The sequence below is a fragment of the Poromitra crassiceps genome, assembly GCF_964638095.1.
Source record: "Poromitra crassiceps genome assembly, chromosome: 12".
Classification (NCBI taxonomy): Eukaryota; Metazoa; Chordata; class Actinopteri; order Beryciformes; family Melamphaidae; genus Poromitra; species Poromitra crassiceps.
In genome coordinates this window covers 44,849,850-44,874,020 of record NC_139632.1, presented here as the reverse complement: position 1 = coordinate 44,874,020, position 24,171 = coordinate 44,849,850, and the positions used below count along the sequence as shown (strand labels likewise).

Genomic DNA, 24,171 nt, shown 5'->3' with positions numbered 1-24,171 from the left:
TGACTGATTCAGTCCACGCTGTTATTTATTTAATTCTCGCTCTTTTTATCTGCGGATGGCTGAGGCTGGAGAGGAGCCCGGCTTGTCACGGCGATACACATTTAGCATCGCAGAGCGAAACGGGTTTTCGAACGAAACGGTCCTGAGAAATTCATGAAGGTACCCTCCATTAAGGAGAAGATTGTCTGAATCGTTCCCGCACTGTCGCTGACACATCAACTAATCATTTCCCTTCTCTCTCTCTCTCTCTCTCTGTCTCTCTGTCTCTCTCTCTCTCTCTCTCTCTCTCTCTGTGTCTCTCTGTGTCTCTCTCTCTCTCTCTCTGTGTCTCTCTGTGTCTCTCTCTCTGTCTCTCTCTCTGTCTCTCCCCCTCCCCTCTTGTCTTTGTTGGTTGTCATTTCCCAGGTGCCCTGCAGATCGAGAACAGCGAGGAGACGGACCAGGGGAAGTACGAGTGCGTGGCGTCTAATGTGGAGGGCGTGCGCTACTCGTCCCCCGCTAATCTTTATGTGCGAGGTAGGGAGCCCCCCCCCGGTCGCGGAGCCCGGCCCCAAAACAAATGAAAAGATCCACCCAGTCTGACTCAAATGTCTGCTCACTGCAGCTTAGCTTTAAGTGGCATTACTGTCGAGCTTAACAAATGATAACTGCTTGCATTCTAGCCCAAATGTATTTAAAGAAAATGTATTTTGCAAAAATACAAGTACCCAAGTAATATAAATCTTGTAGCACTGATAGTATTGCCTGCCCGTAAATGTAATTTCATATGCACTGAAACTTCCAAGTGTAAAACTATAATTGACCGACTAACGCTCTTCTCTGTCATGATGTTATGCTCCATCTTGTGTCTTTTCAATGCTACTCACTCGGAAGGAAATGTGTAGCGCAACACGCCGTATGTCTCGACTTTATGGCTTGTAAGACGCTGTTGAAATGTGTGATGGATACGATGTTCACCCCCCACCCCCACCAAAGTCAAAGTTATGGAACCCAGAAAGAGTCGACAAGGACCTCTTTTTGATTAGTGTTGTTTCAGGTACAGGAAGCATGACGGTAAGTCTGGATTTTGATCGAGTGGCGAAGGTTTTAGTGCCCACCAATCAGAATCATCCACCCTCAGCCTTCTCCACACTTTTTTGGGGGAGGGGAAATAACGCTTTTAGTTGTGTTGCATTTTTAGGGAAAGGATTGCTAACACAGTTTGATTGCTCTTTATTGCATAGACAAATTCTCTATTGCATAGGATATAAATAGTACACTTTGCTTTTTGTTCATAGTGTTCCTGGAGCATAAATCCATAGTAATCCCCCAGCCACTGCTTTGGGGGTAATATCTTTAAAGTCTTTGACAGTCAGTAGTAATTTTTTGGCTCCAGCAAAGTGAAGATATGAGAAACAATCAGTGGGGGGGAACATTGAGTTTCACAGGAAACGGGCAATGAAGACAAAAGCCCACTCTCCAGTGCTAATGCTAAATGACAAGGAATCCCTGGCGAGGGCACTTTAATAAATTGAGGCAGATGCGTTTTGGACATGCATTATTTATACTGTGCATATTAAAAAAGGATGCCTCAGTATCTACTCAGTTCCTTCCCTCTGCTGTGTACCAAATAACTTGCTTCCCAATAAATAATTCACGCCTCTGACATTATAAATTGGGTCGGGGAGCTGCTTTTTCATTATTATTGCTATTATCATAGCCTGTGAAGTAGTGGGAAAAGCTCCACTGTGAGGGGCAGAAAAGCGGTCCATCATGGGCGGCTCACTCTGTCTCTGCTGTGGCGCCGTGGCGCTTAGCGTCAAGTCTCTGTAGCCACCTTGCCCGTGCACAGCGGGGGACCCATCAAGAGGCCCCCCGCATGTTAAAGGCGAGTCTCGCGCCTCAGAAGCGATTAAGAAACAATAATGGGAACACGTTGTCGACACAGCACTGGGACATTAGACGTTCTGCAGCCGTACGTACGTGCCCCTCGGGATCCTTTCCAACAATTCATGCAATCTCCATGAACATTGGCCTCCATCAGCTTGCTTTCAAAAAAAGAGTCCAGAAGGGTCACAATTACCCAGGGAGTTCCACGCTATGTAGTCATCCAGTAACACAACTTGTTATGCCTTGATGGTGTCAAGCTTTGTCTGTTTTCAGTTAACTTTGTCAATCGATTTCTGATATTTGATGTTGACTATGTTTTGTTCACAAAGCAAATTGCACTCGAGATTAGCAGCTGTGGTACGGATCAATTTTCAGGAAATAACACAAAAAAAATCTCAAATGGTATTGCACTGCATAATGCTACTGGTGCAACTTGAGACGACATCCCATCTGAAACAGTCGCGTTAGTATCGCTGATTGTGATTGGCTTCTACAACAGCGTCTTCTCACCGCCTTGAACTGCAGCTGCTAATTTGAGGCCAAACTGTTGTCTTTTTTTCTTTTCTATCTCTCATTAGTTTTTCTTTATTTTCTCTTTATTTGGTTTCCTTCTCCTAACAAAAGCAAACATGGCCGCCACCACGGGAGCCACTCCTGGTGGAGCTTGTGACCTTTTGAATTATGATTATGGTACGCTTGATTCGACTCCAGTGGCGGCCACACCATTTTTCTTCTTCTTACCAGGCGACAGGCAGCGCGGCCACTGGGGTGAATCTGATTGTTTTGGGTCAAAGCTTATTTGAGGGTGGGGGGCAGGAAAGTGTCACGGGTGTCACTGATAGCAGGGACAAGGGACCAGGAAGGGAAATGTAGCTGCAGCTCAAACACCTTGAGGTGGCTTTTTTTACTCTCTCTGTGTTTCCCCTATTTTTCTCTTCTCCTCATGTCATTGTGTTCTGCATCAACCCCTTTACATCCCTCAGAGCTTCGAGAAGGTTGGTGTGTTTTTTCTTTTTTACTTTTTTGAACCCACATTTGAAAAAAAAAGAATCAACATGTTGACAAATTTTAGCTGTTATTACAAAGCTCGATTCATTACTAATTTGAAGAAATCCTAAACGATTAATCCTAAAACTGCTAAATGATTATGAAAGATTTTTTTTTTTACTTTCTTTTAATTCCAAAAGAAGAAATGATGAAAGCAAACCCGAGTAGCTCGGGTTTTGTTACTTTACTTTTTATGTTTGCATTGTGGGGCCTTTTCTCGTTTTGCATCCTTTGGTATTGCTTCTGCACTGAAAGGCTTTCTTGCACGTGTTGTCATTGAAAACCCAGCACGTTGGAAATAACAGGAATGTGTTGCATGCTGGGAGAATGTAAATGCACTCGCATGCCTGTACAGACTCTCTCTATTGGCCGTGTTGGTCTTTTTCTTTCTGCATTCCCTCCTGTGTGTTACGTTGAATTGTTTCCTTCTCTTTCCTTTGGTTTCTCTACAAGTGTTTTTTTCCTGACACAACCCCCCTTTTTTTTTTTTTTGCTTCCCTTGATTTACTTATTAGTCTTTTTGTGTTGTGATTATTCTGGTGTTGTGTGTTCTTTTCCGTTCGGTTCTGTTCCTGAACTTACCTTTCTGTTGATGACACATTTTTGTGGTTCATTTTGTTCGTGGGATTTAGTTTTTCTTTCTCAATGACGCTGCCCTGCTTCTTGAGCCACGGAGTGTGCATGCAAATGCTAAAGGAAATAATAAGTGTGTCGTACAGCCAGTGTTGCTGTCATCTTGTTTATAGCGATCCATTACCCCAAAAATTTGACGCGATTGGGCCTTGATTGGGTTCTGTGGTGATTTCACCCCGGTCCATTATGGGATGCCATTTACAGTGCCGTGTGGATCAATAACAATATAATGACTTTGACATCACATTCGCCGTCGCTTAGCGGGGTGCACAGAGATGGCTTTTATTTTGAAATGGCGGCGGCTCGACGTGATTGGTTTTGTTGACTGACTGCTGTTTGTGAGACTCAATCAAATCCTGATTTATTATTAATTTGTCCCCACCACATACACAGACACACACACACACACACACACACACCTCTTTTCAGTGTCACATGTTGGAATTGATTTTCAGATTGACGTGAGCCACGTAATGAACATTCTCAAATTGGACTACACTCAAATACATGGCGGCTCGCTTTCGGAGACGTTCCCGCTGTAGCCCTGCAGCAGAGGGCGCCACATTAATTGCGGATCAATATGAGGAGCGTCCATTGATTTACATTGTAATTGGGTTTCTACCACCTTCCCATCATCTCTGTCTTGAGATGTCCCAGCTAAATGTTATACCGTCGGTATGTGCGCTGGGTTTTCCCAGGCATATATTAAACCCAATCCGAGTGCCGTCTGTATTAAATCTTATGTCACCTCACCTGCTGCAGTAAACTTGCCTGTAAATTGTACAGCTCCACTGCTCCTACGGCTCGGGCTCAACAAGTCTGTTAGATCAGGTGTATCACTCATTCAGGCAGAAGAGATAGCACTCTCCAGCCCCCATCTGTCTCCTCTGAGAGTCAGTGTGTCAGTCAGTGTCTCTCTAAAGTATCTACGTAGCTACATGAGCCATGTTCAAAATAATAATAACAACTACTGCCCCAACGGTAAACAAAATTGCACTTTATATATTCCTTTTTAACCATTGTTCATCCATAGCAGGCTGACTGAGCCTTCACCCTGCTTCACGTCCACATGTGGGAGCCGGCGCCCACAGCTGCTGTCCACTGAGCAGCTCCACTCAAACGGCTTGCTCAAGGGCAGCCTGGCGCTAGATTTTACCAGCCAGTTAGTGGATTATTGTCAATCTGTGAGTGACAACTATGCCTTCTTGCTTGTCACGGGTTTAAAAACCCAGAATATGAGCAGGATAAGATTCCCATTCCAACATTAGCCGGCATTTCCTTGGAGGAGATGCTTGACGTAGCGAATACTTTTCTCTGGCTCCGTTCTCCTTAATAAACCAGCCGCCTCGCTTATCCTTAAGACAGGTCGTTAAATAATGAACCGTTTTTATCTAGCTCTTACCCCAGACACAATTGAGAGGTTTTTGAGTTGCAGCACTTTGCACGAAATGTCGCAGTAGAGTCTGTGAATCGCGCCGGCCGATGTTCTCTCATCATGGTTGGCCTCCACACGACAGCGTCCTCAAACTCTGGCACAATCCCACTGGAAGAAATTGAGCAGAGAACCCTGGAAACTGAACTGATTCAGCCCTGACATCCACGTCTTAATCCTATTGTCGGTGTAGGCCTAGCGGCGATACAGAAACACTGCGCTGTGACGACCGCATGTGCATGCTTGCCCTCCTTACAATGGTGCCTGCCTGGTTTGTGAATGTGCTCGCATGTCCTGCTATGCATTTGTGTGTAACGTTGGGAAAGAAAGCTAGATTACACCTTATGTTCTCACTGGCCAAAGCAAAAAATCCTGCCATCTCTATTAGATGTTTGTCTCAAGGAGTCCTGAAGTTGATAGCCACCCCTCACAAAATCACATTGGTGTCAGGTATGCATTCATACAAAAACAAAGAGTTTCTTCCCCTTCTAATCTGATGCAAATACATTAATCCGCTACCTTTCCCAATCCGACTGATTCTATTCACTGATGGGCTCTCCACAGTGAGGGCAGTATCATCTGAAATCCCCCTCAATCTACTGTTTGCTATTATTAGATCCCCCCCGACATGATTCCTGTCGCTTTCCTTTAGGTAATAATTTGCATTTTGATGAGCCGCCCATAGCGACTATTTAGCATTGGCGCAGCCAAGGTGTGTTAATGTGGGCCGCCCCCTGCGGTGTATATGTAAATGCTGTAGGCCTCACCCAGCAAGTGTGACTGAAGGATCTCCATACTGCGCCTGTGTCCTCAGGCAGCAAGAGGGTGTAATCTCAGCTTCAAGGTGACACTAAAGGCTGCACATTATTTTGGCTTCCCCCTTCATTTTGGGGCAGCACAGACTGCCTCACCAAAATGGCCGATAATGTCCGCCTTCTGACCTCTGTTTTTTGGCACAAATCCCTCCACAACACCACCCACTATTAGAGTTAGTGCAGTACTCTGGCGTTCTCTCTCGACTGCTTCTCACCTCGTTCCACTGTAAGACTTCTTGAGTTGTCTTTCTCTCCACATTGGGGCTTGAAACAAGATCCTACGTTGTTCGTGGGCCAAACGAAGGGTCCATGTTTTTCTTTGTTTTCTCTCAATTCCAAATGGGCTGGCCGGGCCGGGCCGGGCTCCTGGTCTCATGCAATTGGGATTCTTTTTTCTCTTTTCTTTCTCACATTTCTAAAAGGTAGAGTAGCAGAAGGTGGCACACCATCACGCATCAGCTCCTGAGAGCTTCTTGATGGAGCGATGTACTCCACTAGAGCCTTGGCTCGTTTCATACAGATCTACGTCTAGCTAGCGGTAGCATGGTGAATCGTTTGCACGTCATACCGACGTTGAGACAGTGTTCCCAAACTTGTCGGCAGACTTGGAAGCTTTCTCAACTCCTCTCCCAAGATGTACAATGTGCTGCAGTACATCGACTGACCACAAGCTCTTGATCTTCTGCTCTAACCGAAGACCAAATTTGTTTATATATACACAGCGTATGCTGTTCGCAGACAGACTTTCCCCCCCAGCTTTCCATTGTCCTTAGTATTTGCAGAACTACCATTCATAGTAGAGTGGCCGAATGCCATGACGCCTTTAAGCAGTGCCGGAAACTCACTCTTTTTTTTTGCTTTGCGATTCCACCAGTTTTAGAACAGAGTAGGACCTCCAACATCATGCCAAAGCATAGACAATCCTACCAGTCACAGCGTTTGGCAGGTGGCCGGCGTTAGTTTCCCACGCTGTTTGCAAGTGTAGATGAGCAAAGGTGAAAGGAGACTTCTTCCTGTGTGAAACCTCATTCACTCAGCCAAGCTCGCGCTCCATTGGCTGAGCTGAGCTCCAGGGAGAGAAGAGCAGCGTCAGACTCCACCGAACAGTTCCCCTAAAAAAGAAAGATTTGCCCTATTCAGTGTTTCACCATTCATTTGGATTGGAGACCAAAAAAATAAATAAGTAGAGACAAACGACAGCTGAAAAACATCTAATAGCATTGATGCATAGCTCTTTGTTGAACACAGCTGCACTCTGGTCCTGTCTATGCTGTTCGGACTTAGTTCTTTTTGTGGGTTTGTTCACTTTGATTTGTTTCCTTTCCTTTGATTTTGTGCGTGTCTGGAGCAATGCTAGACCTGGGAATGAATGGCATGCTATCATGGGCTTGGGTGCCATTTTGGATTGTATTGGTTCTGCCCAAGTGGATGGGGGCGGGGCGCACCTGACTGTATATGTCACTCATGCCATAGCCACACCCATGCATGTCCGTGTGAGGAATGGGCTGCCCTTTCACCTTTGTTGTTCAGTTAGGCGTTTTTTGACCAGTGATATATTTTCAGCCCCCATGTTTGGAGTTTTGGACGGACAGTATTTCACTTTGACGTTTTTCTGTTAGAAAACCTCCAAATTGGACTTAATTGGACTACCACGTGTTGACACCTATCATAAAGAGACCCTTCTTCCTCTTTCTTAAGAACCCAATTTTTTGGCAACGTTTTTTGTTCGACTGTAACCTATGGTCATTTGGCATTTTAAAGGAAGGAATGGTCTGCTCTTGACCATCGTTTTTTCTGTGACAATGCGTGGTTTTGTGTGGTACAAAACAACATCCACTGACAGGTCAGATGAAGCTTTTTGCCCTCACAGTCAGGTCATGTCCCCAAGCTAGAACATGATTGACATTACCCGTGAATTACAGGACTTTGAGAGGATGCAGGTATACTGTTAGTGTGAAGAGTAATGCCCTCATCAGCCTACAGGAGCTGCGGAAGGTCACCGCTCGTGTTCCACTCAATCAGAGCGAGTCATGTGTGTCAATGTATTATTACGGTAATCATTTCACACATAAAGCAGAAAGCCATGTTTTCTACGGCCAACGCCGTTTTAGTGAACGTGAACAGCCAATAACAGTAGGGGTGTTTACAACACTTGGACACTACTCACCTCGCCAGCTTGCTTTTATTTACTGACAAACATAAACCTGAACGACTGTACGTCAGTGCTCATTCAAACAGGTAAAAAAAAAAATCCCTTCGGAGTGTGTGCAGGTGATATTTGTGCCCGTAGTTTGTTGGAAAGAGTCACAAGTGTCCCCGTGCAACGATCATACGAATCCCATTTGGATCGACACGGTGTATTTTGGAATGCTACCTATCCTCGATGCCCCTCCTCAGTTGATTTGAAGCCCCAGTGTGTGAGACCTCCAAACCCACTTTTGAACCATGGTCTTCCTTTTTGTTTTTGGTCCAGAATCACAGTCTCCTTATTCTATCCCCCACTTCCACCCTCCTCCTCCTATCCCTTTCCCTGATAACCCCTCCCCTCCCCCTGCCCTTCGCGTACAGTACAGTATGTCTGCGTGCCCATCCGTCACTGTCTGTCTGTCTGTCTGCCCGTCTACCTGTCTGTCTGTATGTCTGTCTGTCTGCTGTCTTGCTGCTTGAGTCTGTTTTGTTCTGCCTCTTGTCTCGTCTCGCGTCCCTTGTCTTTCCCGTCTTGTCTATCTGTCTGTCTCTAAGTCTGCTCTTCCATTTAGTTCATCATTTTTTACTTCTTCTCCTTTACTGCCCTCTTCTACGTCTCTCTCTACTCTTGACCTTCTTTGCATCCCAGCAAACATGTTGAGCCTCGTTGAGTAGACGTTGATGTGACGGCCGGCCTCCACCAACCTGGACAACCTGTGCAAATGGAGTGCTGCAGGTTACTGTAGTAGTGCTGCAGGTTACTGTAGTTACTGTAGTTACTGTAGTTAAGCTGCAGGTTAATGTAGTAGTTACTGTAGTAACTACAGTAGTTACTGTAGTAGTTACTGTAGCAGGTTACTGTAGTAGGCCAACCGCCAAGTTAGCATCGCGCTGGCTGCTCTTGTCTTGAAGCCTGCATACGGTCTGTGGTTAACAAAAGTGTATGATACTTACAACTTTGTGTTCAGCAAGATTCACAAATGAACACCACTTTGATGATTTTTGAGGCATAAAAGCCATCGACAGGAAACGCGATTGCCAGAAAAGGCTTCAAAAATAATACAAGTGGTGTTCATTTGTGAAGATGATCTTGATGATGATAAACTTGTGTTAGCTCTGTGTTAGCTACAGACCTTATTGCACTTTAGTAAGTAACGGGAACGTGCTTCAAAGTCCGCAAGTCCGTGATTGCCTTCAAGACGATGGCCATGCTAACACATTTCCGTGTTTTCGGAGTCATTCCATGAGACATATACTGTAGTCCGTAGCATTCTTTTGTGAAATCGGGATGTAAATATCTTTCCGATATCAGTTCAAAATAGCGGTTTTAATAAGAATTTTTACCGTACCACAAATGACATGAATACTATGAGAATAATCCTCCCATGTCGCCGTCCGTCAAATGCTTGCTGGGATGCCGCCCATAAATACACAGTGTTTTTGCTAACTCATCTTCTTTCACACTCTCTAACACTTGCATACTGTACACGCGCACACCCACGCCCATACCAACGCAAAATATATAGTTCTATACCTACACACAGATGCAAATACACACTATCCTTTACATTCCCTTCCTCTGCCTCTCAGTCCCATTTTCAACCTCCCTTCCACTCAAATTTCTGCCTGTCTTTCCCTCTCTCTCCATCTATCTGTCTATCTATCAGTCTATCCTGCCATTTATCTATCTATCTATCTATCTATCTAATTCTGTCTATCTATTCCCTGTTGGTCCAATTCCGTTTCTTGACTCCTACTCTCTGTGTTAGTTGACTCTCTAGCTACAACTACTACAGCTCTTTCTCTATGTACTTCTCCTAGACACACACCTTGTTCCTCTATACTTACTTTGTGTTAACCGGGACTGCGATGTGACAATGTGCCACCACCACATTCCGTCACATTGGCTGGAGAAAAAAAAAAAAAAAAAAGCTTACACAGCATTGAAGTGGGTTACCCCCCCTTACCCTCCTCCAAACCTTCCCCTCTCTTTCTCTCTTTCTCTACCACTCTTTCCTCCCCTGTTCCCCTTCCCTCTATCCTTTCCCTCAGGTGCTCTCTCTCCTCTCTCTTGTATTTTCTCCTTTCCCCTCCAATCGTCTTTTGTCTGGGCATGCTAGCGACCCTTCAGTTATATTCCTCTATGCATTTTATCTCAATTTTTATATCTGGTTTTGTTATCATTTACTCCTTAATTTACCTCGGTCTATTTATGCATGCTGTCTGTGAAACTGATAGCTGCATCTATCAATGGAACCGTGTCAGATCTTAAAAAGGCTTTGTCCAGTGGATCTACCCTAAACCACAAAAATCTCATTAAAGTTTCTCATCTTTAACGATATCTAGGCAGTAGAGACAGGTGCTAAGTGCCGCAAACCTATGCTAGAATGTGTTCAGAGACACTGTAGAGATGGTCAATAGCCCAGTAACCCTATACTTCCTGTGCCGTGGGAGAAGCCTATCATGGCCGACTTCCTGCTTGGCGTGAGTGCCTGAGATGACAGGAAGTTCCAGGTTGCCTTGTTGGCCCTATGTGATAGCATTATCACATGGCCTTTATCACACAACCTATGTGATAGCATTATCACATGGCCTTTATCACACAACCTCATACTTGGTCTTCAGGTTATGCCGTATAGTTGGATATATTCAGCAGTTCAGTTCCAAAGATGAGAAACTCATAATAGATTTTTGTGTCTTTAATTGTGCTGTGATGGGTCAAATATTGGTCAATGGAACCTTGTTGCTATGAATCGTTGCTTTAATGTCAATCTATATTGTTGTTGAAGCAGTTCTGTTAGTTTAGTTCCTACTCATTATTATTTGTATATTTTTATGTTCTGAAAATACCTTTTTTGTAGTTGTTAAGTATTTCCTTCAGAAGGGTCCATTTTCATCGGCCTCTTGTTACCTCTCTCTTTGTCTCTTTTGTTTGACTCCCTTGCCCCCTTCTCTCGTCCTGTCCCCTTCCTCATGCCCTCTCCCAGTCCGGCGGGTGCCCCCTCGCTTCTCCATCCCGCCCACGAGTCAGGAGATCATGCCCGGCGGCAGCGTGAACATAACCTGCGTGGCGGTCGGCTCGCCCATGCCTTATGTCAAGTGGATGCTCAACGCGGAAGACCTGACACCGGAGGACGAGATGCCGGTGGGCAGGAACGTTCTGGAGCTCAGCAGCGTCCGCGAGTCGGCCAACTACACCTGTGTGGCCATGAGCAGCCTGGGCATCATTGAAGCTGTGGCACAGATCACCGTCAAATGTAAGGAGGACTAATTATGACAGTGTTCATTCATTTTCATACATACATGTCTTCAGTATACACAATCACATCCATTTCCCTTGTCAAAGTGCAGATTGTTGCACCTATCATTTCCATTTTGACAAGTATATTACTGTACTATCAAAGCTGCATCGGATTAGGTTGGTTGGTTGTTTGCAACTTTCATGTCTGAATCCACATGAGAATTTATTTATATTTACATCCTTGTGAATGTGTCAAATGTATCTCTGAGGTAGTTTAGATGGTTGGATCTTAAGTGTGTCTTGGATGCATCAAGAGTCAATCTGGGCACCCGGAGTCAGTCTGATGACTCAAGCCCTCGTTCACACCATACGCCGAAGCCACGCTGAAGCTACGCAGCACTATGGCAGGCGGTTTAGCACTCAGCTTCTATTAAGCGCTGCTTCAGCGTGGCTTCGGCGTATGGTGTGAACGAGGCTAAAGACTCTGGAACAGACGGCTGATATTTTAGGGTTTCCGGTGTAGAGCGCTTCTGTTGTTGTTTATAGTCAACTCCAACTCCATTCTTGCTCAACACTGGAAACCCTGAAATATCAGCCGTCTGTCCGAGTCTTATTAGTCATCACACTGATAGACTCTGGGTGCCCAGATTATTTTGGATTTAAAGCATTTTTGACCCTGTTCAATTCCATTCCAGTCACCCAGGTGGCATGTTAATGTAGAGGTAAGCATCGGTGATTAAATAGGGTCAACTGAAAAATAGAAACACTTTTTGCGAGAGTTCTAATTTTGTTCAGCCACCTTCAGGACAAATGATGAATGACACCTCCCTTTCCCTCCTCTCTCTGCCACCATGACAGCTCTCCCCAAGCCTCCTGGTACACCTGTTGTGACTGAGACCACCGCCACTAGCGTCACCATCACCTGGGACTCAGGCAACCCAGACCCAGTGACTTACTATATCATCCAGTACCGGGCCAAGTCCCCAGACAGCAAGTTCGAAACCATGGACGGCATCACCACCACGCGCTACAGCATCGGCGGCCTCTACCCCAACACTGAGTACGAGATCCGCGTCTCGGCCTTCAACACCATCGGTCAGGGTCCCCCCAGTGAGCCTGTGGAGACCCGGACTGGTGAACAAGCCCCCGCCAGCCCTCCGCGGAACATCCAGGCCCGGATCATCTCCCAGAACACCATGATGGTGTGTTGGGAGGAGCCCGAGGAGCCCAATGGGCAGATCAAGGGCTACCGGGTTTACTACACCATGGACGACTCCCAGCCCATGAGCCTCTGGCAGATCCACAATGTCCAGGACAGCATCATCACCACCATCCAGAGCCTGGTGGCCTCAGAGACCTACACCATCAAAGTCCTGGCCTTCACCTCTGTGGGCGACGGACCCTTCTCAGAGCCCATCCATGTCAAAGTGCTGCAAGGAGGTAAGGATTCAGATAGTCCAGCTCTTAGATTTGGTTTTGTCAACCTCCGATGTTGAAACTGTCGGCAATAAAGGACTTTGGACAATAAAGGACAACAATGTGAAGAGACTTGTTACATCTATTGTTAGCTAACTGTGTCGCTGATCCTTGTGCTCTAGTCTATATTGGTAGTTACATGTAATGTCAGCAATATAGGAATTTAGGACAGTTCAGGATAAGAACCATAGAACCATAAAAAATCTGGACGTACTGTAGCCACCGTGGCATCACCCATTTGTTTGTGGACTCCTGTTTTCAAGCCTCAAGTTTGGCATTTTGACCGTCGCCATCTTGGTTATTTGGAACCAGAAGCAGCTCGCGCGAGACCAGGGGTTTCCCACAGAGCCGCAGCGACACCTGCTATTGGCCCGTGATCGGCGAGCCACGCGATCACTGGACAGGTGACCTGTCAATCACGCCCCAAAACATAGACTCAAAATGTGACCATGATTTACGAACACCTTGCTGTGTTGAAGAAGACTTAAATCTGCCGATTGAGATGACAAATTCATCAGAAAAGTGTTTACTGAGGCCATAAATCAAAAATGCAAGTTTAAGGCACTTCCACATTGGCTTCATTTTTCAGCACGGTAGGTTGCCCCTTGAAAATAACATCAGCTACATGCCTAAAGTCTAAACCTAAACTGGAGGTTTCTCCTTGAGGAAATTTGCTAGAATTCACTTCCACATCTGAGAATGCCTTCATGCTGTGTCTTTCAGTGCCCGGTCAGCCCACCAAGTTCCAGATGGGTGCTGTCTCTGACACCAGCATTCAACTGACCTGGGAACCTGCCTTTGAGAAGGAAGGGATCATCAACTATGAGCTTCGCTACAGAGAGGGCAGTTTTGGCACACAGGTAAGAATCCCAACGTTAAAACGTTGATTTCCATGCATTGAGCCAGTTTTTTTGCATCGAGAGGTGTGCGGCAAACTCCTTAGGATCCAACATCCCATTTCCAGTATGAATAGAGATGCGTTTTACACCAGACTTGAGACATGGCCAACCTTTTCCTCCACCAGCAGATAAAGAAAACGTTTGCACCCGCGTCTTCGTATGTGGTGGAGGGTCTCCGTCCAAACACAGACTACTCCTTCTCTCTGGCGGCCATCTCCAACAAAGGCATTGGAGCCTTCACCAACGACATGTCCCAGAGGACCTTACAAGCCAGTATGTAGCCATTTATTTGCTCTTCTGTCCTGTTTTCTGTGTGGGCTAACAGGGATTTCTCCAGTGAAGCAGTTATTGTGTCTTTATGCTTTTGAAGACTTTTACTGATCTGAATTGTAATGAGGTGATGTGAATTTTCCTTCTGGCTCCAGGCTGTAACCTTGCTTTACTCTGATGTCAACGTTACCGTCACCTTTGAACTATGACTGTTTTTTTTAGACATAATACTCAAGAGTTCTGATCCAGAAATGCTGAACTCAAGTATTTGACTGACTCATAATTGATGTGTTGCTGAACCCTTACTGAAAACATGTGGTTTCATATTTTCTGCACTTGATTGATATTGATTTTGTTTAGCAAACACTTCAAGGTGACAACATATTGTTTCCTACCGCATGGAGAATGACATAACATGATGAACTATGTGTTTTCTGGAGAGTAGAGGTTGTAGCCCTTCGCAGCTTAAATTCAGTCCCTTTTTTTTTTTTTATATGGATTTTTATAACCTTTTTACTTTTTGATTTGCTTATTTTCTACCTTGGCTCCGGTGCCAAATATCTATACGTGTATCCAACATTGTCAAACAAATCAAGTCTATGTGGACTGACAATTTTGGTAGTTTTTATTTTATTTCCCTTTCACTCCTGTTCATATTTGCTTTTCTTTTGTCAACAGCAAGTGCACTTTCTCCCACGTGACACGAGACACAAAAAATGTCAACTCTCCTCTATGACTGCCAAGGCTTTCTATTAAACTGTATTTACTGTACATTGGGAATGAGGGATTTGGGGGCGCGTTTAGTCATCAGAGGACAGACAGAAAAGCCCTCCTATCAAGAGTCACCAGTCATAGGCCCAACCCCCTGAATTAATTCCAGCAGATTTGCATGATGTTGATATTTTATTTTACAGGTGGGAGAAACACAACTGAATTATTTAAACAAGACAGGTAAAAAATAACACGAGTGACATCATAACACACAGTAGTACTGCACAAGCTGGAGAGGAAGTAAGCACGGACAGCTTAACCAATCAAATATCCAATACCAGCTGAGGGAGCGCTGATCTGACAGGGTATCAAATGCAGTCTCCGGATGACCTTTGGGTTTACACAGCATACAAAGATGAGCACTGACTCTGTCAATTATATTGAGGTTCAGTACATCAACGCGAAAGGAGGTAGAAACTGTTGCTGGATTTATGGGGATTATGAGTGGATCTGAGCTAGCTGTTGTGGATCCTGGTGATAGGGAATACAGAAAATCACAAATTGTGCAAAAGGTAATTGCATAATGAAACATTTATTACCAAGATGGCTGTCCTCTGTTCTGGTAGATGTGAGCAGATTGAACGAGATAACCTGAAAGCCATGGCAGTGGGAAGAGACTTCTTTTAACACATTTTCTGTTTCTACCAGTGCAACTTGTTGGCTGTGCCCCGCACCTCATGGGTGCGGGGGCTTTGGGACCACCACTTCACACTTTTTTTGTTTTACTGCTGGGGGGGGGCAGAGCTACACAGACAGTGCAGAGTCACTGCGGAGAGCGCCAGTTGCATGCAACACTCCCTCCTGCCCACTGGGGGTGCTGTTGAGAACCTACCACTGCACCCTCGATCCTTGATCACTCCAAGCATGCAACTTATATGTCCATCCAAACCCATTTCTGTCTCGGCGTCTCTCGAGTGTGTGTGCACATATTCACCTGTGGATGTGTGTTTGTGACTCCCTTCCCCTTGCCTCTGTTTTTGCATTGGTTTTTTTCTGGAACGGTAAGCTGCAAACGGATTGGATCGGAGACACTCCTCTCTGTTTCTCTCTTTTCATAGCTGACTCTCTCTCTCACTCTCTCTCTTTGTCACTTGTTCCCCTGTGAAATGGAACAACAGCTCTCCTTGGAATGGCTTGACATCACCTTGCTTACTTTGTGTCCTCCTCCTTTTTTGTTGAGTCTTTTGAAAAAGTTTTCAGTTAGATATTTTTATTTACTTATTTAATTTCCATTAGTTTCTGGGTTATACGAAAGCACATTGCTTTGACATCACTCCAATAGCAGTGGCTTGCTGCTATTTTCCTCTCTTTCTGTTGGGTTCCTGCACGAACCCAAGTCCACCAGAGCCACGAGTGGCTACAGTACAACAAGCAGCGCCGCGCTATGAGATAGCTTTGAAACATACCTAGCCATTGAGCTAACAGCAGTGAGAGTAAGTCTGACCAGAGGCCTTTTTCAAGTCTCTGCTTGAGATGAGGGACTCCACTGTTCAGCTGACTCAACCATAGAAACATAGTGGATGGAATTCCTGGTTGCCCTTCACATACCTTAAATGGCTGCTATAGAATTGTGATAATATTGCCTTGGAAATAAATAAGTGTCATTTCATGTTTGGACACTGCATCAGACCTACAAAGCTGGACATTACAACACAACAAACTCTGGATGTAGAATGAGATTATACTTCTGCCATGGTAACGTATCCATTGACCATTTCTCAATTCTCATACGCCACATCAGTGCTAATTTCCATGACTACATTATTAAGCATTCTTTAGCAGTCACTTTAGGATGAACAGCCGATCGACCGTTCAAGAATGTTGATCTTTTCTATCCATTCTAGTTCTATGGTTTCTCTCTCAGGCAGCGGGGGCTGGCTGCTGTTGTTTTCATGGTGAGTCCCTCCTCAAGCAGGTGTGAGACAAAGGCTAATGGTTTCTCACCACCGAGGTCAGGAAGATCACAGACTCAGGCAGACAAATCACAACACAACACAACACAACACAATCATAACTTGATCTTTTGGATACTTTAAGGTAAGTGGTTGTTTTTGGTATAGGGGCCCCAGTCTGCCAGAGAGTCTAGCAAAGACCTGTCAATGACCCCGCAGATTCATACTATATTCAACCTGCTACATTCCATTTTCTGAAAACCCCAACAGAGAATTGACGAATTGAGAGTGCAGTCTTTATATGTGACACGATTAAATATTAATAACATGTCTGCGGGTTGGCTCCTCACACATGTCAGGAATAGCAGTATCTCCAGACTTAGAGCATTGCGACATATATAGCTCACGTTAAGCGTCTTCTCGGTGCAGTGCAGCATAGTCAATTGAAACCGGCGTGCCTTATCGGAAAACAACGGAAAACGGAGTGCATTGAACACACCCAAGTGCAGATAAACACAAGGCCTGTTAGCTTGAAGACAAAGCTGCTTTCCGTTGGCAGTGATGGAATTTGGGGTAGGGGGGTCAATTGTGTTTGTGTGTGGCCGTTAGATGACAGATCTAATCTGTGCGGAGAGACATTTGACTGCAGCCCTCAACATTGGCTCTCCCGAATATTACTTTTCCTCTCTCTGCTAAAAATCCAATTACCTCAGTGTGGCACTGCCAGGCGCTGTCATTAAAAACACACACCTCATTGGAGCAGCATGGGTTTGCTAGACGTATACACACACACACACACACACACACACACACACACAGCACAGCACAGCACAGCACACACAAAATCTCTCACGCTACACTATAATGAGGTGTCCTTATTTACCAGCTGCTTGACTGGACCAGTTGCTCAGACTGTGATACATTTGGCCATTAATAACACTGGGGAAGGACCGTCGGAAGACGAGACACGAAATTAAATGATAGCATTTCATGTCACATCAAATGTATCTATAATGTGCGGATAAGGAGATGAAAACAAGTTCATTTTACTGCATGCCATTTGGCGAATACTGTCCATCCTTACTGTGCCACGAGTCCATTGTCATTTTAATATGAAACCCCTGACTTTGGCATTGTTAGTGCCATGTTCTGTAACCATTTCACCCTGGATTTGAAGCTCCGGCATTATCTGGCAGACTGAAGCTCTCTACCACTGAGTGCAAAGAACGACAGACTATATGATGTCCCTGTGTGCTTGGTTGCCCATTATCTCTGGTACCAAATGTTTGCAGAGTGTTTTGTGCTCAGTCTTTGCCGCGGTACCAGGGGCTATTGTCATGGGGACCACTCTGCCAAGAACCCGTGAACATTCTCTGCCAGATCTGAATCCTAACCCATCGCAAAATGAAGTCAAATAACACTTCCTTGACTCAAGTAGCACCTCAATCACTTTGATGAGATCTCTTGGTCCTTATTACAGCGGGTTGAGAATATAATTATCTTCATCGGGTGTAAATTGGCAGCAGTGGCCCTCATTCAGAAGCAAGGCCTCATGGGATATGCCGCCCTAGTCAGACCAGGTCCAGACACCTGGTTCTGTGAGATCGTTGAGACGCGGCCGGGCCAGGTCGGGTCCACATACCAGAGAGCCGGAGGCCTCCCAGCGTCCCTCTTGTTAGCCGGCCGCGAGCCGTGGTAACGGGGCCCGAGATGGACTCTGAGGGCCGGGGTTGGGGTGGTGCAGTGGGGACTAGAGTAGAGGGGACCAGATAAGAATCCTATTTCATAGCGTCAGAATTCATTTCACGCTGTGCCTACGAGCTATGGGCCAGGCCCCTGGATTGTCAGGCTTTGTTACACATTTAGATTATACCTCCAAGCTGGCGGTGGCCGCTCGAGCTTTAGCTCTCAAATTAAAGTGGCACATTCTAAATCCTCTGTATTTAGCCAAACAAGCAGTTTAGCCGCCCACTTACTGTAATTGTCTGAGGTTTTTAGATATATTGGAATATTTATATGAGCGCCAGCACGACCATTTGGCATCGACAGGGATTAATTCCTTAATGATCGACCAATACGAACATCCTGTCATTCCACGCTGCTGATGAAAATGCAAGGCAAAATGCAGACAGAGTCTGTCTGCATGATGTCAATCTGTGTCAGTGCAAGAGTTGACAACAGGCATTGAGTAATGGCCTGTGTAGCTTAGCTGTTAGCACTGAGGTGCAGACAGTGTCCGCTGAAGATGCCACGCTAAAACCAGTTTCCATCCGGAAGTATTCATAATGATTTTGGTAGGCCACCAGTATTCACCATAGCAGACTTTGTACCCAGACTCAGAGCTCATCATCACCATCACACCAGACTTAAAAGTCAAATAGAAGGATGTGAATGCAGACATGACTAATTATCAAATAGCATTGAGGAGCTCTTTCAGGGAAGCTTCAAAATACCCTCAAGTGTAGCATTAGCTGAGTTTCTTCTTTTGTTGTCGTATAGTTCTAGTCTCTCTAATCCCACCATTGGCCTTCATGGGATATTCACTCTAGCAGAGCTGTGGCCCCAGCCCATCTTAAGCCCTTATCAGGAGCGAGGAGGCCTGTGCAGTGCGATAGAGCCCGGCCCGTCACATCCACAGCCCTTTTCCCGGCCTGCAGCCAATGAGAACTGAGCGATCACTCTTGACGTGGGGGAGTTTGCAAATACAATATGAGTGGAGGAAAAGAAGCTGAAAGACTCCAGATCCAGTAAGAGCGTAAGTAAATAAGCGCATTGGACACAGAGACGGGTTTGGGGGACTGTGGCTGTGGTCCTGTGTGCTGGAACATTCAGTCCTCTCTTGACAGGGAGGAGGCCCGTCTGATAGTCCAAACCGCTGTTCTCCAAAGCGCTCCCTCCCGCAGTCACTACAGTATCATTACACTTTTATGCATTCAGCCATACAAGCTCTCCGTCTACCCCTATTCTTGTGTCTGGGCATTCTCAAAGTGGCAGCGAGATTCACCACATTACATACACTTAGGCACAATGCTATGAAATAGGATTTTTTTGAACAAATCATTAAACAAGGAACGATATTTGTGTCCAGAGAATAAATTACGGGAGCAGGTTTTCCCCGTGACAGCCGTCCGCTCTCTCGGTCTTGTGGACCCTCCGGCCCGGCCCGGCCCAGAGATACAGTACAAGAGAATAAAACAGTCGTGGCTACAGCACAGAGCCAACTCTTTCCCTTCCAATAACCCAAAATGGGTCCAAAACCGACATAGCTCAAATGCAAAGGTGTTGCCGAGCAATTTGAAAATGGACCTAGCTTTGATTCTGAAGTATCTCGACGCAGTCTTTGAGAGGGGACAGTGTTGGTCTCACTGACCGCAGAGTAAGCACGCTCTGCAGTCAGGTGCTGGTGGTAAGAAAGTCTTAAAAAGTTAGTATTTGTGGGAGCCAGGTACGTATGATGCAGACAGCATTTGTGATTTCTTTCTTTTTTTTATTTGGAAGTTTAAACGTTCTTATTTTCCGTTTATGCTGAGTATCCTGTTTTTTCATGTTTTCTTATGAGTTGTCATTTTGGAACCTTAACGTTGTTGTGGTTCTTTCTTTGGAGTCACCTGGGTTACAGAGAAAGTCATTTTCCGGTACCCTTCTTCAGTCCATGATTTCTTTCTCCAGCCCTTGTTTTGGAATGGGAACATGCTGCCTGTTGTTGTTTCCATGGGCTTCATTTTGAGTTCTATTGTTGGGTTGCTGTTTGTGGAATGTTTTTTTTTCTTCCTGATATTATTTCCTTTTTGTTTTTGATTGTTCTGGTACTGCTACCTTCCATAACAGACAAGAATGTAATAATGAAACTGGGGCTCCTCACCCCAAGATGGATGGAATTTATTCTCAAAACGAGAGCATCGGAAGAGATAGAGGAAACCCGACGTGATTAGAAATATGTTCATACTTTTATCCGTATAATGCCAAAGTGTGGACGAGAAGTGAAACGTTTTATCACTCCGAGCACAGCACACTCTCTGGACGAGCACAAGCTGCAAGAGCTTGGCACAGATTAGGGGAGGGAGAGGCTTTCAGTCGGGAGTTAGGAAGTTCACAGATGTGTAGGTTTTAATAAGTTTTGGAAGAACACTCCACAGACACACACAAAACAGCCACTGCGTTGAAAAGCTTATAATATTACAAGTTAAAAAAAATGGAGACTCCACTACTTTTCCTGTTTACTCATACTGAGAAATAAGATAAAATCCCCACTATGGGACTAGTTTACCTTAATATAACAGCTTCTAAATCATTTTGATGCTACACTGACTTGTAATACGGAGAATCGTGCCTCTATGATTCCTACTCCACTCCGCCCCAGTTGCCTGTTCCTACAGCATGTCAGTTTGGTGCTCTGCGACGGAGCATCAAGTTACCTGGATGTAACTCCCATTTCCTGCTGCAGCTCCTTCATATTAAAAGCTTTCCACTGACACATGAACAGTACAATTTTATTGTGAAGAACGTATAGGAAGTGAAATGTGTTTATGGTTTGTTATTTCTCTGAGTTAGCTAGATTGATTAGTACTCTCGAATAAAACACGTCGAGACATTTGAGGATATTTGGAGCTATTTTTTCCAGCAAATCAGTTATAAACACTGCAGAAATGTAAGCAAAGTAGAGAGTACAAACTGAAAGACTAAAATATGGCTGATATCTGAACATACAAACAGGGAAGTGTAGCATTTTTTTGCGTCGTCAGTAATTACGACTTGTGGCGGCAGATGTCTAGACATTGGGGCTTTAATTTAGTCATTTCATTAGTCAATTTAGCCAGTATCTGAATGTTCCTGGTGTGGACAGCAGGGTGGGAGACTGTCACTCAGGCCAGTATCTGAATGTTCCTGGTGTGGACAGCAGCAGGGTGGGAGACTGTCCCGTAACTGGAAGGTCAGAGCAGCCATGTGTCCTGCTCACTCAGAGAGTTGCTCCAGATAAACGCCATCAGCTCAGTGCCTGAAAATAAAATGGAAATAGATGTTAATCCCTTCCCATCTGGTACTCCAAGCAGGCTGAAACAAATGATTGGCATTGACTATTGGACCCAGGTCTCAGGTTTAGTGTTTTGAGTACAGGTCCAAGTCAGTATGAGATACCCAACTCTCCTTTATACCACACTACTTCACACACACCATAAATGGCACATAGGAAGTAAGGCTGGAAATCTTTTGAAGTCATTTTCTCGGTTCTAAAATATGTTTTTGATACCTTTCTTTGTTGAACAAAAGCACGTCATTACACAATAGGGCGAATAATTTTGTGTAACCTTGTATTCTGCATATCTATCGACCTTTCTAATTAAAATCAGACTACATTAGGTTGATTTCCTCAGTTGAAGTAAAACTTCAGTTCTCTTTATGAAAGGTTCGACATTTAGAAAAGCTTTTGATGCTTAAAATTAAAACTATTAGCAGACATTAGATCAGTACCTACTAGCCTCGTCTGTGGGTGTCGCAACAGTTTAGCCATCTTGCTTCATTATTACACATGCCCGTGCCATTGTCCTTTTTATGCCTTTTATGTTTGTACATTTGCCTGACAATATTTTATTTTGAGTTTGAACAGTCATAGTTTGCCTTCTTTTTCTGTTTTGCAATTTTCGTTTGTTTGAATTATTCTTATTATTTCTATTTGAGTTTGGACTTTTTCCTTTTATCATTTTCTTTATCTCTCCCATCTTTTTGTTTTTTTGTTTTTCACCCCTTCCTTCCTTCCCCATCCTGCTCCTCCTCCTCCTCCCCCCTCCCCCTTCCTCCATGTCCTCTCCACCTGACCAGAGCCCTCAGCCCCCCCTCAAGACATTAAGTGCAGCAGCTCCAGCTCCACCACCCTGCTGGTAAGTTGGCGCCCCCCGCCTGTGGAGAGCCAGAACGGCGCCCTGGCGGGGTACAGGGTGCGCTACCAGGTGGCGGCGGCCCCGTCAGAGGCCCCCGGCGCCGGGGAGCCTGTGGAGGGCCCCGCGGAGGTCCCAGCCACTGAAGAGCAGGTGCTGCTGCAGCGGCTGGAGAAGTGGACACAGTACCGCGTCACCGTGGCCGCCTTCACGCAGATCGGCCCGGGACCGGAGAGCGAGCCGCTGACCTGCCGCACCGATGAGGACGGTACGGATCTCATTGCTTTTAAGCTGCTTTTGGCACTAAGCCCGGAACTCAGTCGCCAGAGTAAAATGTTGGCAGTTTACGTTTGGGGAAACTACGGATACGCAACATTCAACGACGGTGAACCAAAAAAAATCATATGACTTTCCAGTTAATTTGAAAGCAAATAAAACAACTTAGTTATGCTTAGGCAACTAAAACAACTTGGTTAAGGTTAGGGTTATGGTTTCAGTTCGAGTTATAACAAAAACGATTGAAATGTAGACTTTGGAAATGCTGGCAGGTAGCATCCATGGATGACCCAATTTTCATATAGAAAGTTATCAGTTAATATAATCCCCCTTGCTTGCAGAGTCGCTTGGTGTTTCTTCTTCTGCAGAGAAAGCTAGTCGTAGATCTGAAAAGATCTCACAATTCTCAGATGAATCACTGATTATCATAACCAAGTAAAGACCTGTGATTCTTTGCTTGAAAGAGGTGCCCCCAACAAGATTAATATCTGCATCAAAACCTTCTATTCATATCCGAATTCTGAATTTGATACCTCAAGTAGTCTCCGCTACAGATGACAGGACTCGTATAACTGTGTAAACGGTATGGAAGGAGACCACCCACAATAGATAACCCCCTTGGGAAATCTAGTGTGTCGCTATTAAAACACACCCACCCACATGTAATTTATAGCAGCTGCCACACCCCATATCCCGCCTCGATCGGTAGGCCTTTAACAGCATCCCACTGCACAACCCAGAGCCATAAGCGTTTAGGAGTCCTGTACACCGCAAGCCCATATCTGTCTACAGTAATGGAGACAGCTGCAGCCTGGAGGTTAGACAAGCAGGACTGTGACCGGTAATGTTGCCAGTTCAAATCCCCGGACATGGCTGAGTTCTTTAAAATCTTTTCCCTGTCTTTGGAAAAAATAAAAGAATCCACAACTACAATAATCTACAACTGACATTCTGATTCAAATGCTTAGACGGGGCTACAAAAAGTCATGACAAGTGCATTGATCACATTTGCGCTAACAGCGGGCTTTGAAGCCTTTTGGTCAGGTGTCCATCAGCAAGGTGATTGATGAGGGAACACGCTTCCAGAGGGCAAACTGTATGATGGTGAGATGAAAGAGGTGCAGTAAGCCGTGTCATTGATGCAACGACTTATCTTGGAATGCAAGAGGATTCTCTTAAAGGCAGGAGGAACTTGATAGCAGAGCAGATTGAAAATTGCGTTCAAATCCAAGACCAGCTTTTAAAATAGGCTGAATGAGCAGCGCTCTCTGCCTTCAACGACCACTGCTGAGGAGCTCGAGTGAACCTCCAGCTGCTCCACTGGAGCTGCTCAGTGGACAACAGTAGTTACACTGATTGTATTTGAAGTGGTTCTGAAACGGCGCAATGGCTGCTCAACCATCCCTGCATAAATGAAGGTTAAAAGGAACAATGCTGCGTTCTTCATAGAAGACACACTGCCTCTCCAAATCCTCCTAATTAATTGCATG

At 45.1% G+C, this 24,171-nt stretch overlaps 1 protein-coding gene across 1 annotated transcript in view; it reads left to right on the top strand.

Annotated features, from left to right (window-relative positions):
- LOC310786583 (receptor-type tyrosine-protein phosphatase S-like) overlaps positions 1-24,171 on the top strand; it is a gene marked incomplete at its 3' end in the record, with an annotated part of 381,361 nt that overhangs the window by 230,869 nt on the left and 126,321 nt on the right. The window contains 6 exon segments of the mRNA XM_083647811.1: positions 406-516; positions 10,971-11,240; positions 12,083-12,664; positions 13,424-13,560; positions 13,728-13,872; positions 22,350-22,673. Of these exon segments, the coding sequence (XP_083503937.1) occupies positions 406-516; positions 10,971-11,240; positions 12,083-12,664; positions 13,424-13,560; positions 13,728-13,872; positions 22,350-22,673 (1,569 nt within the window).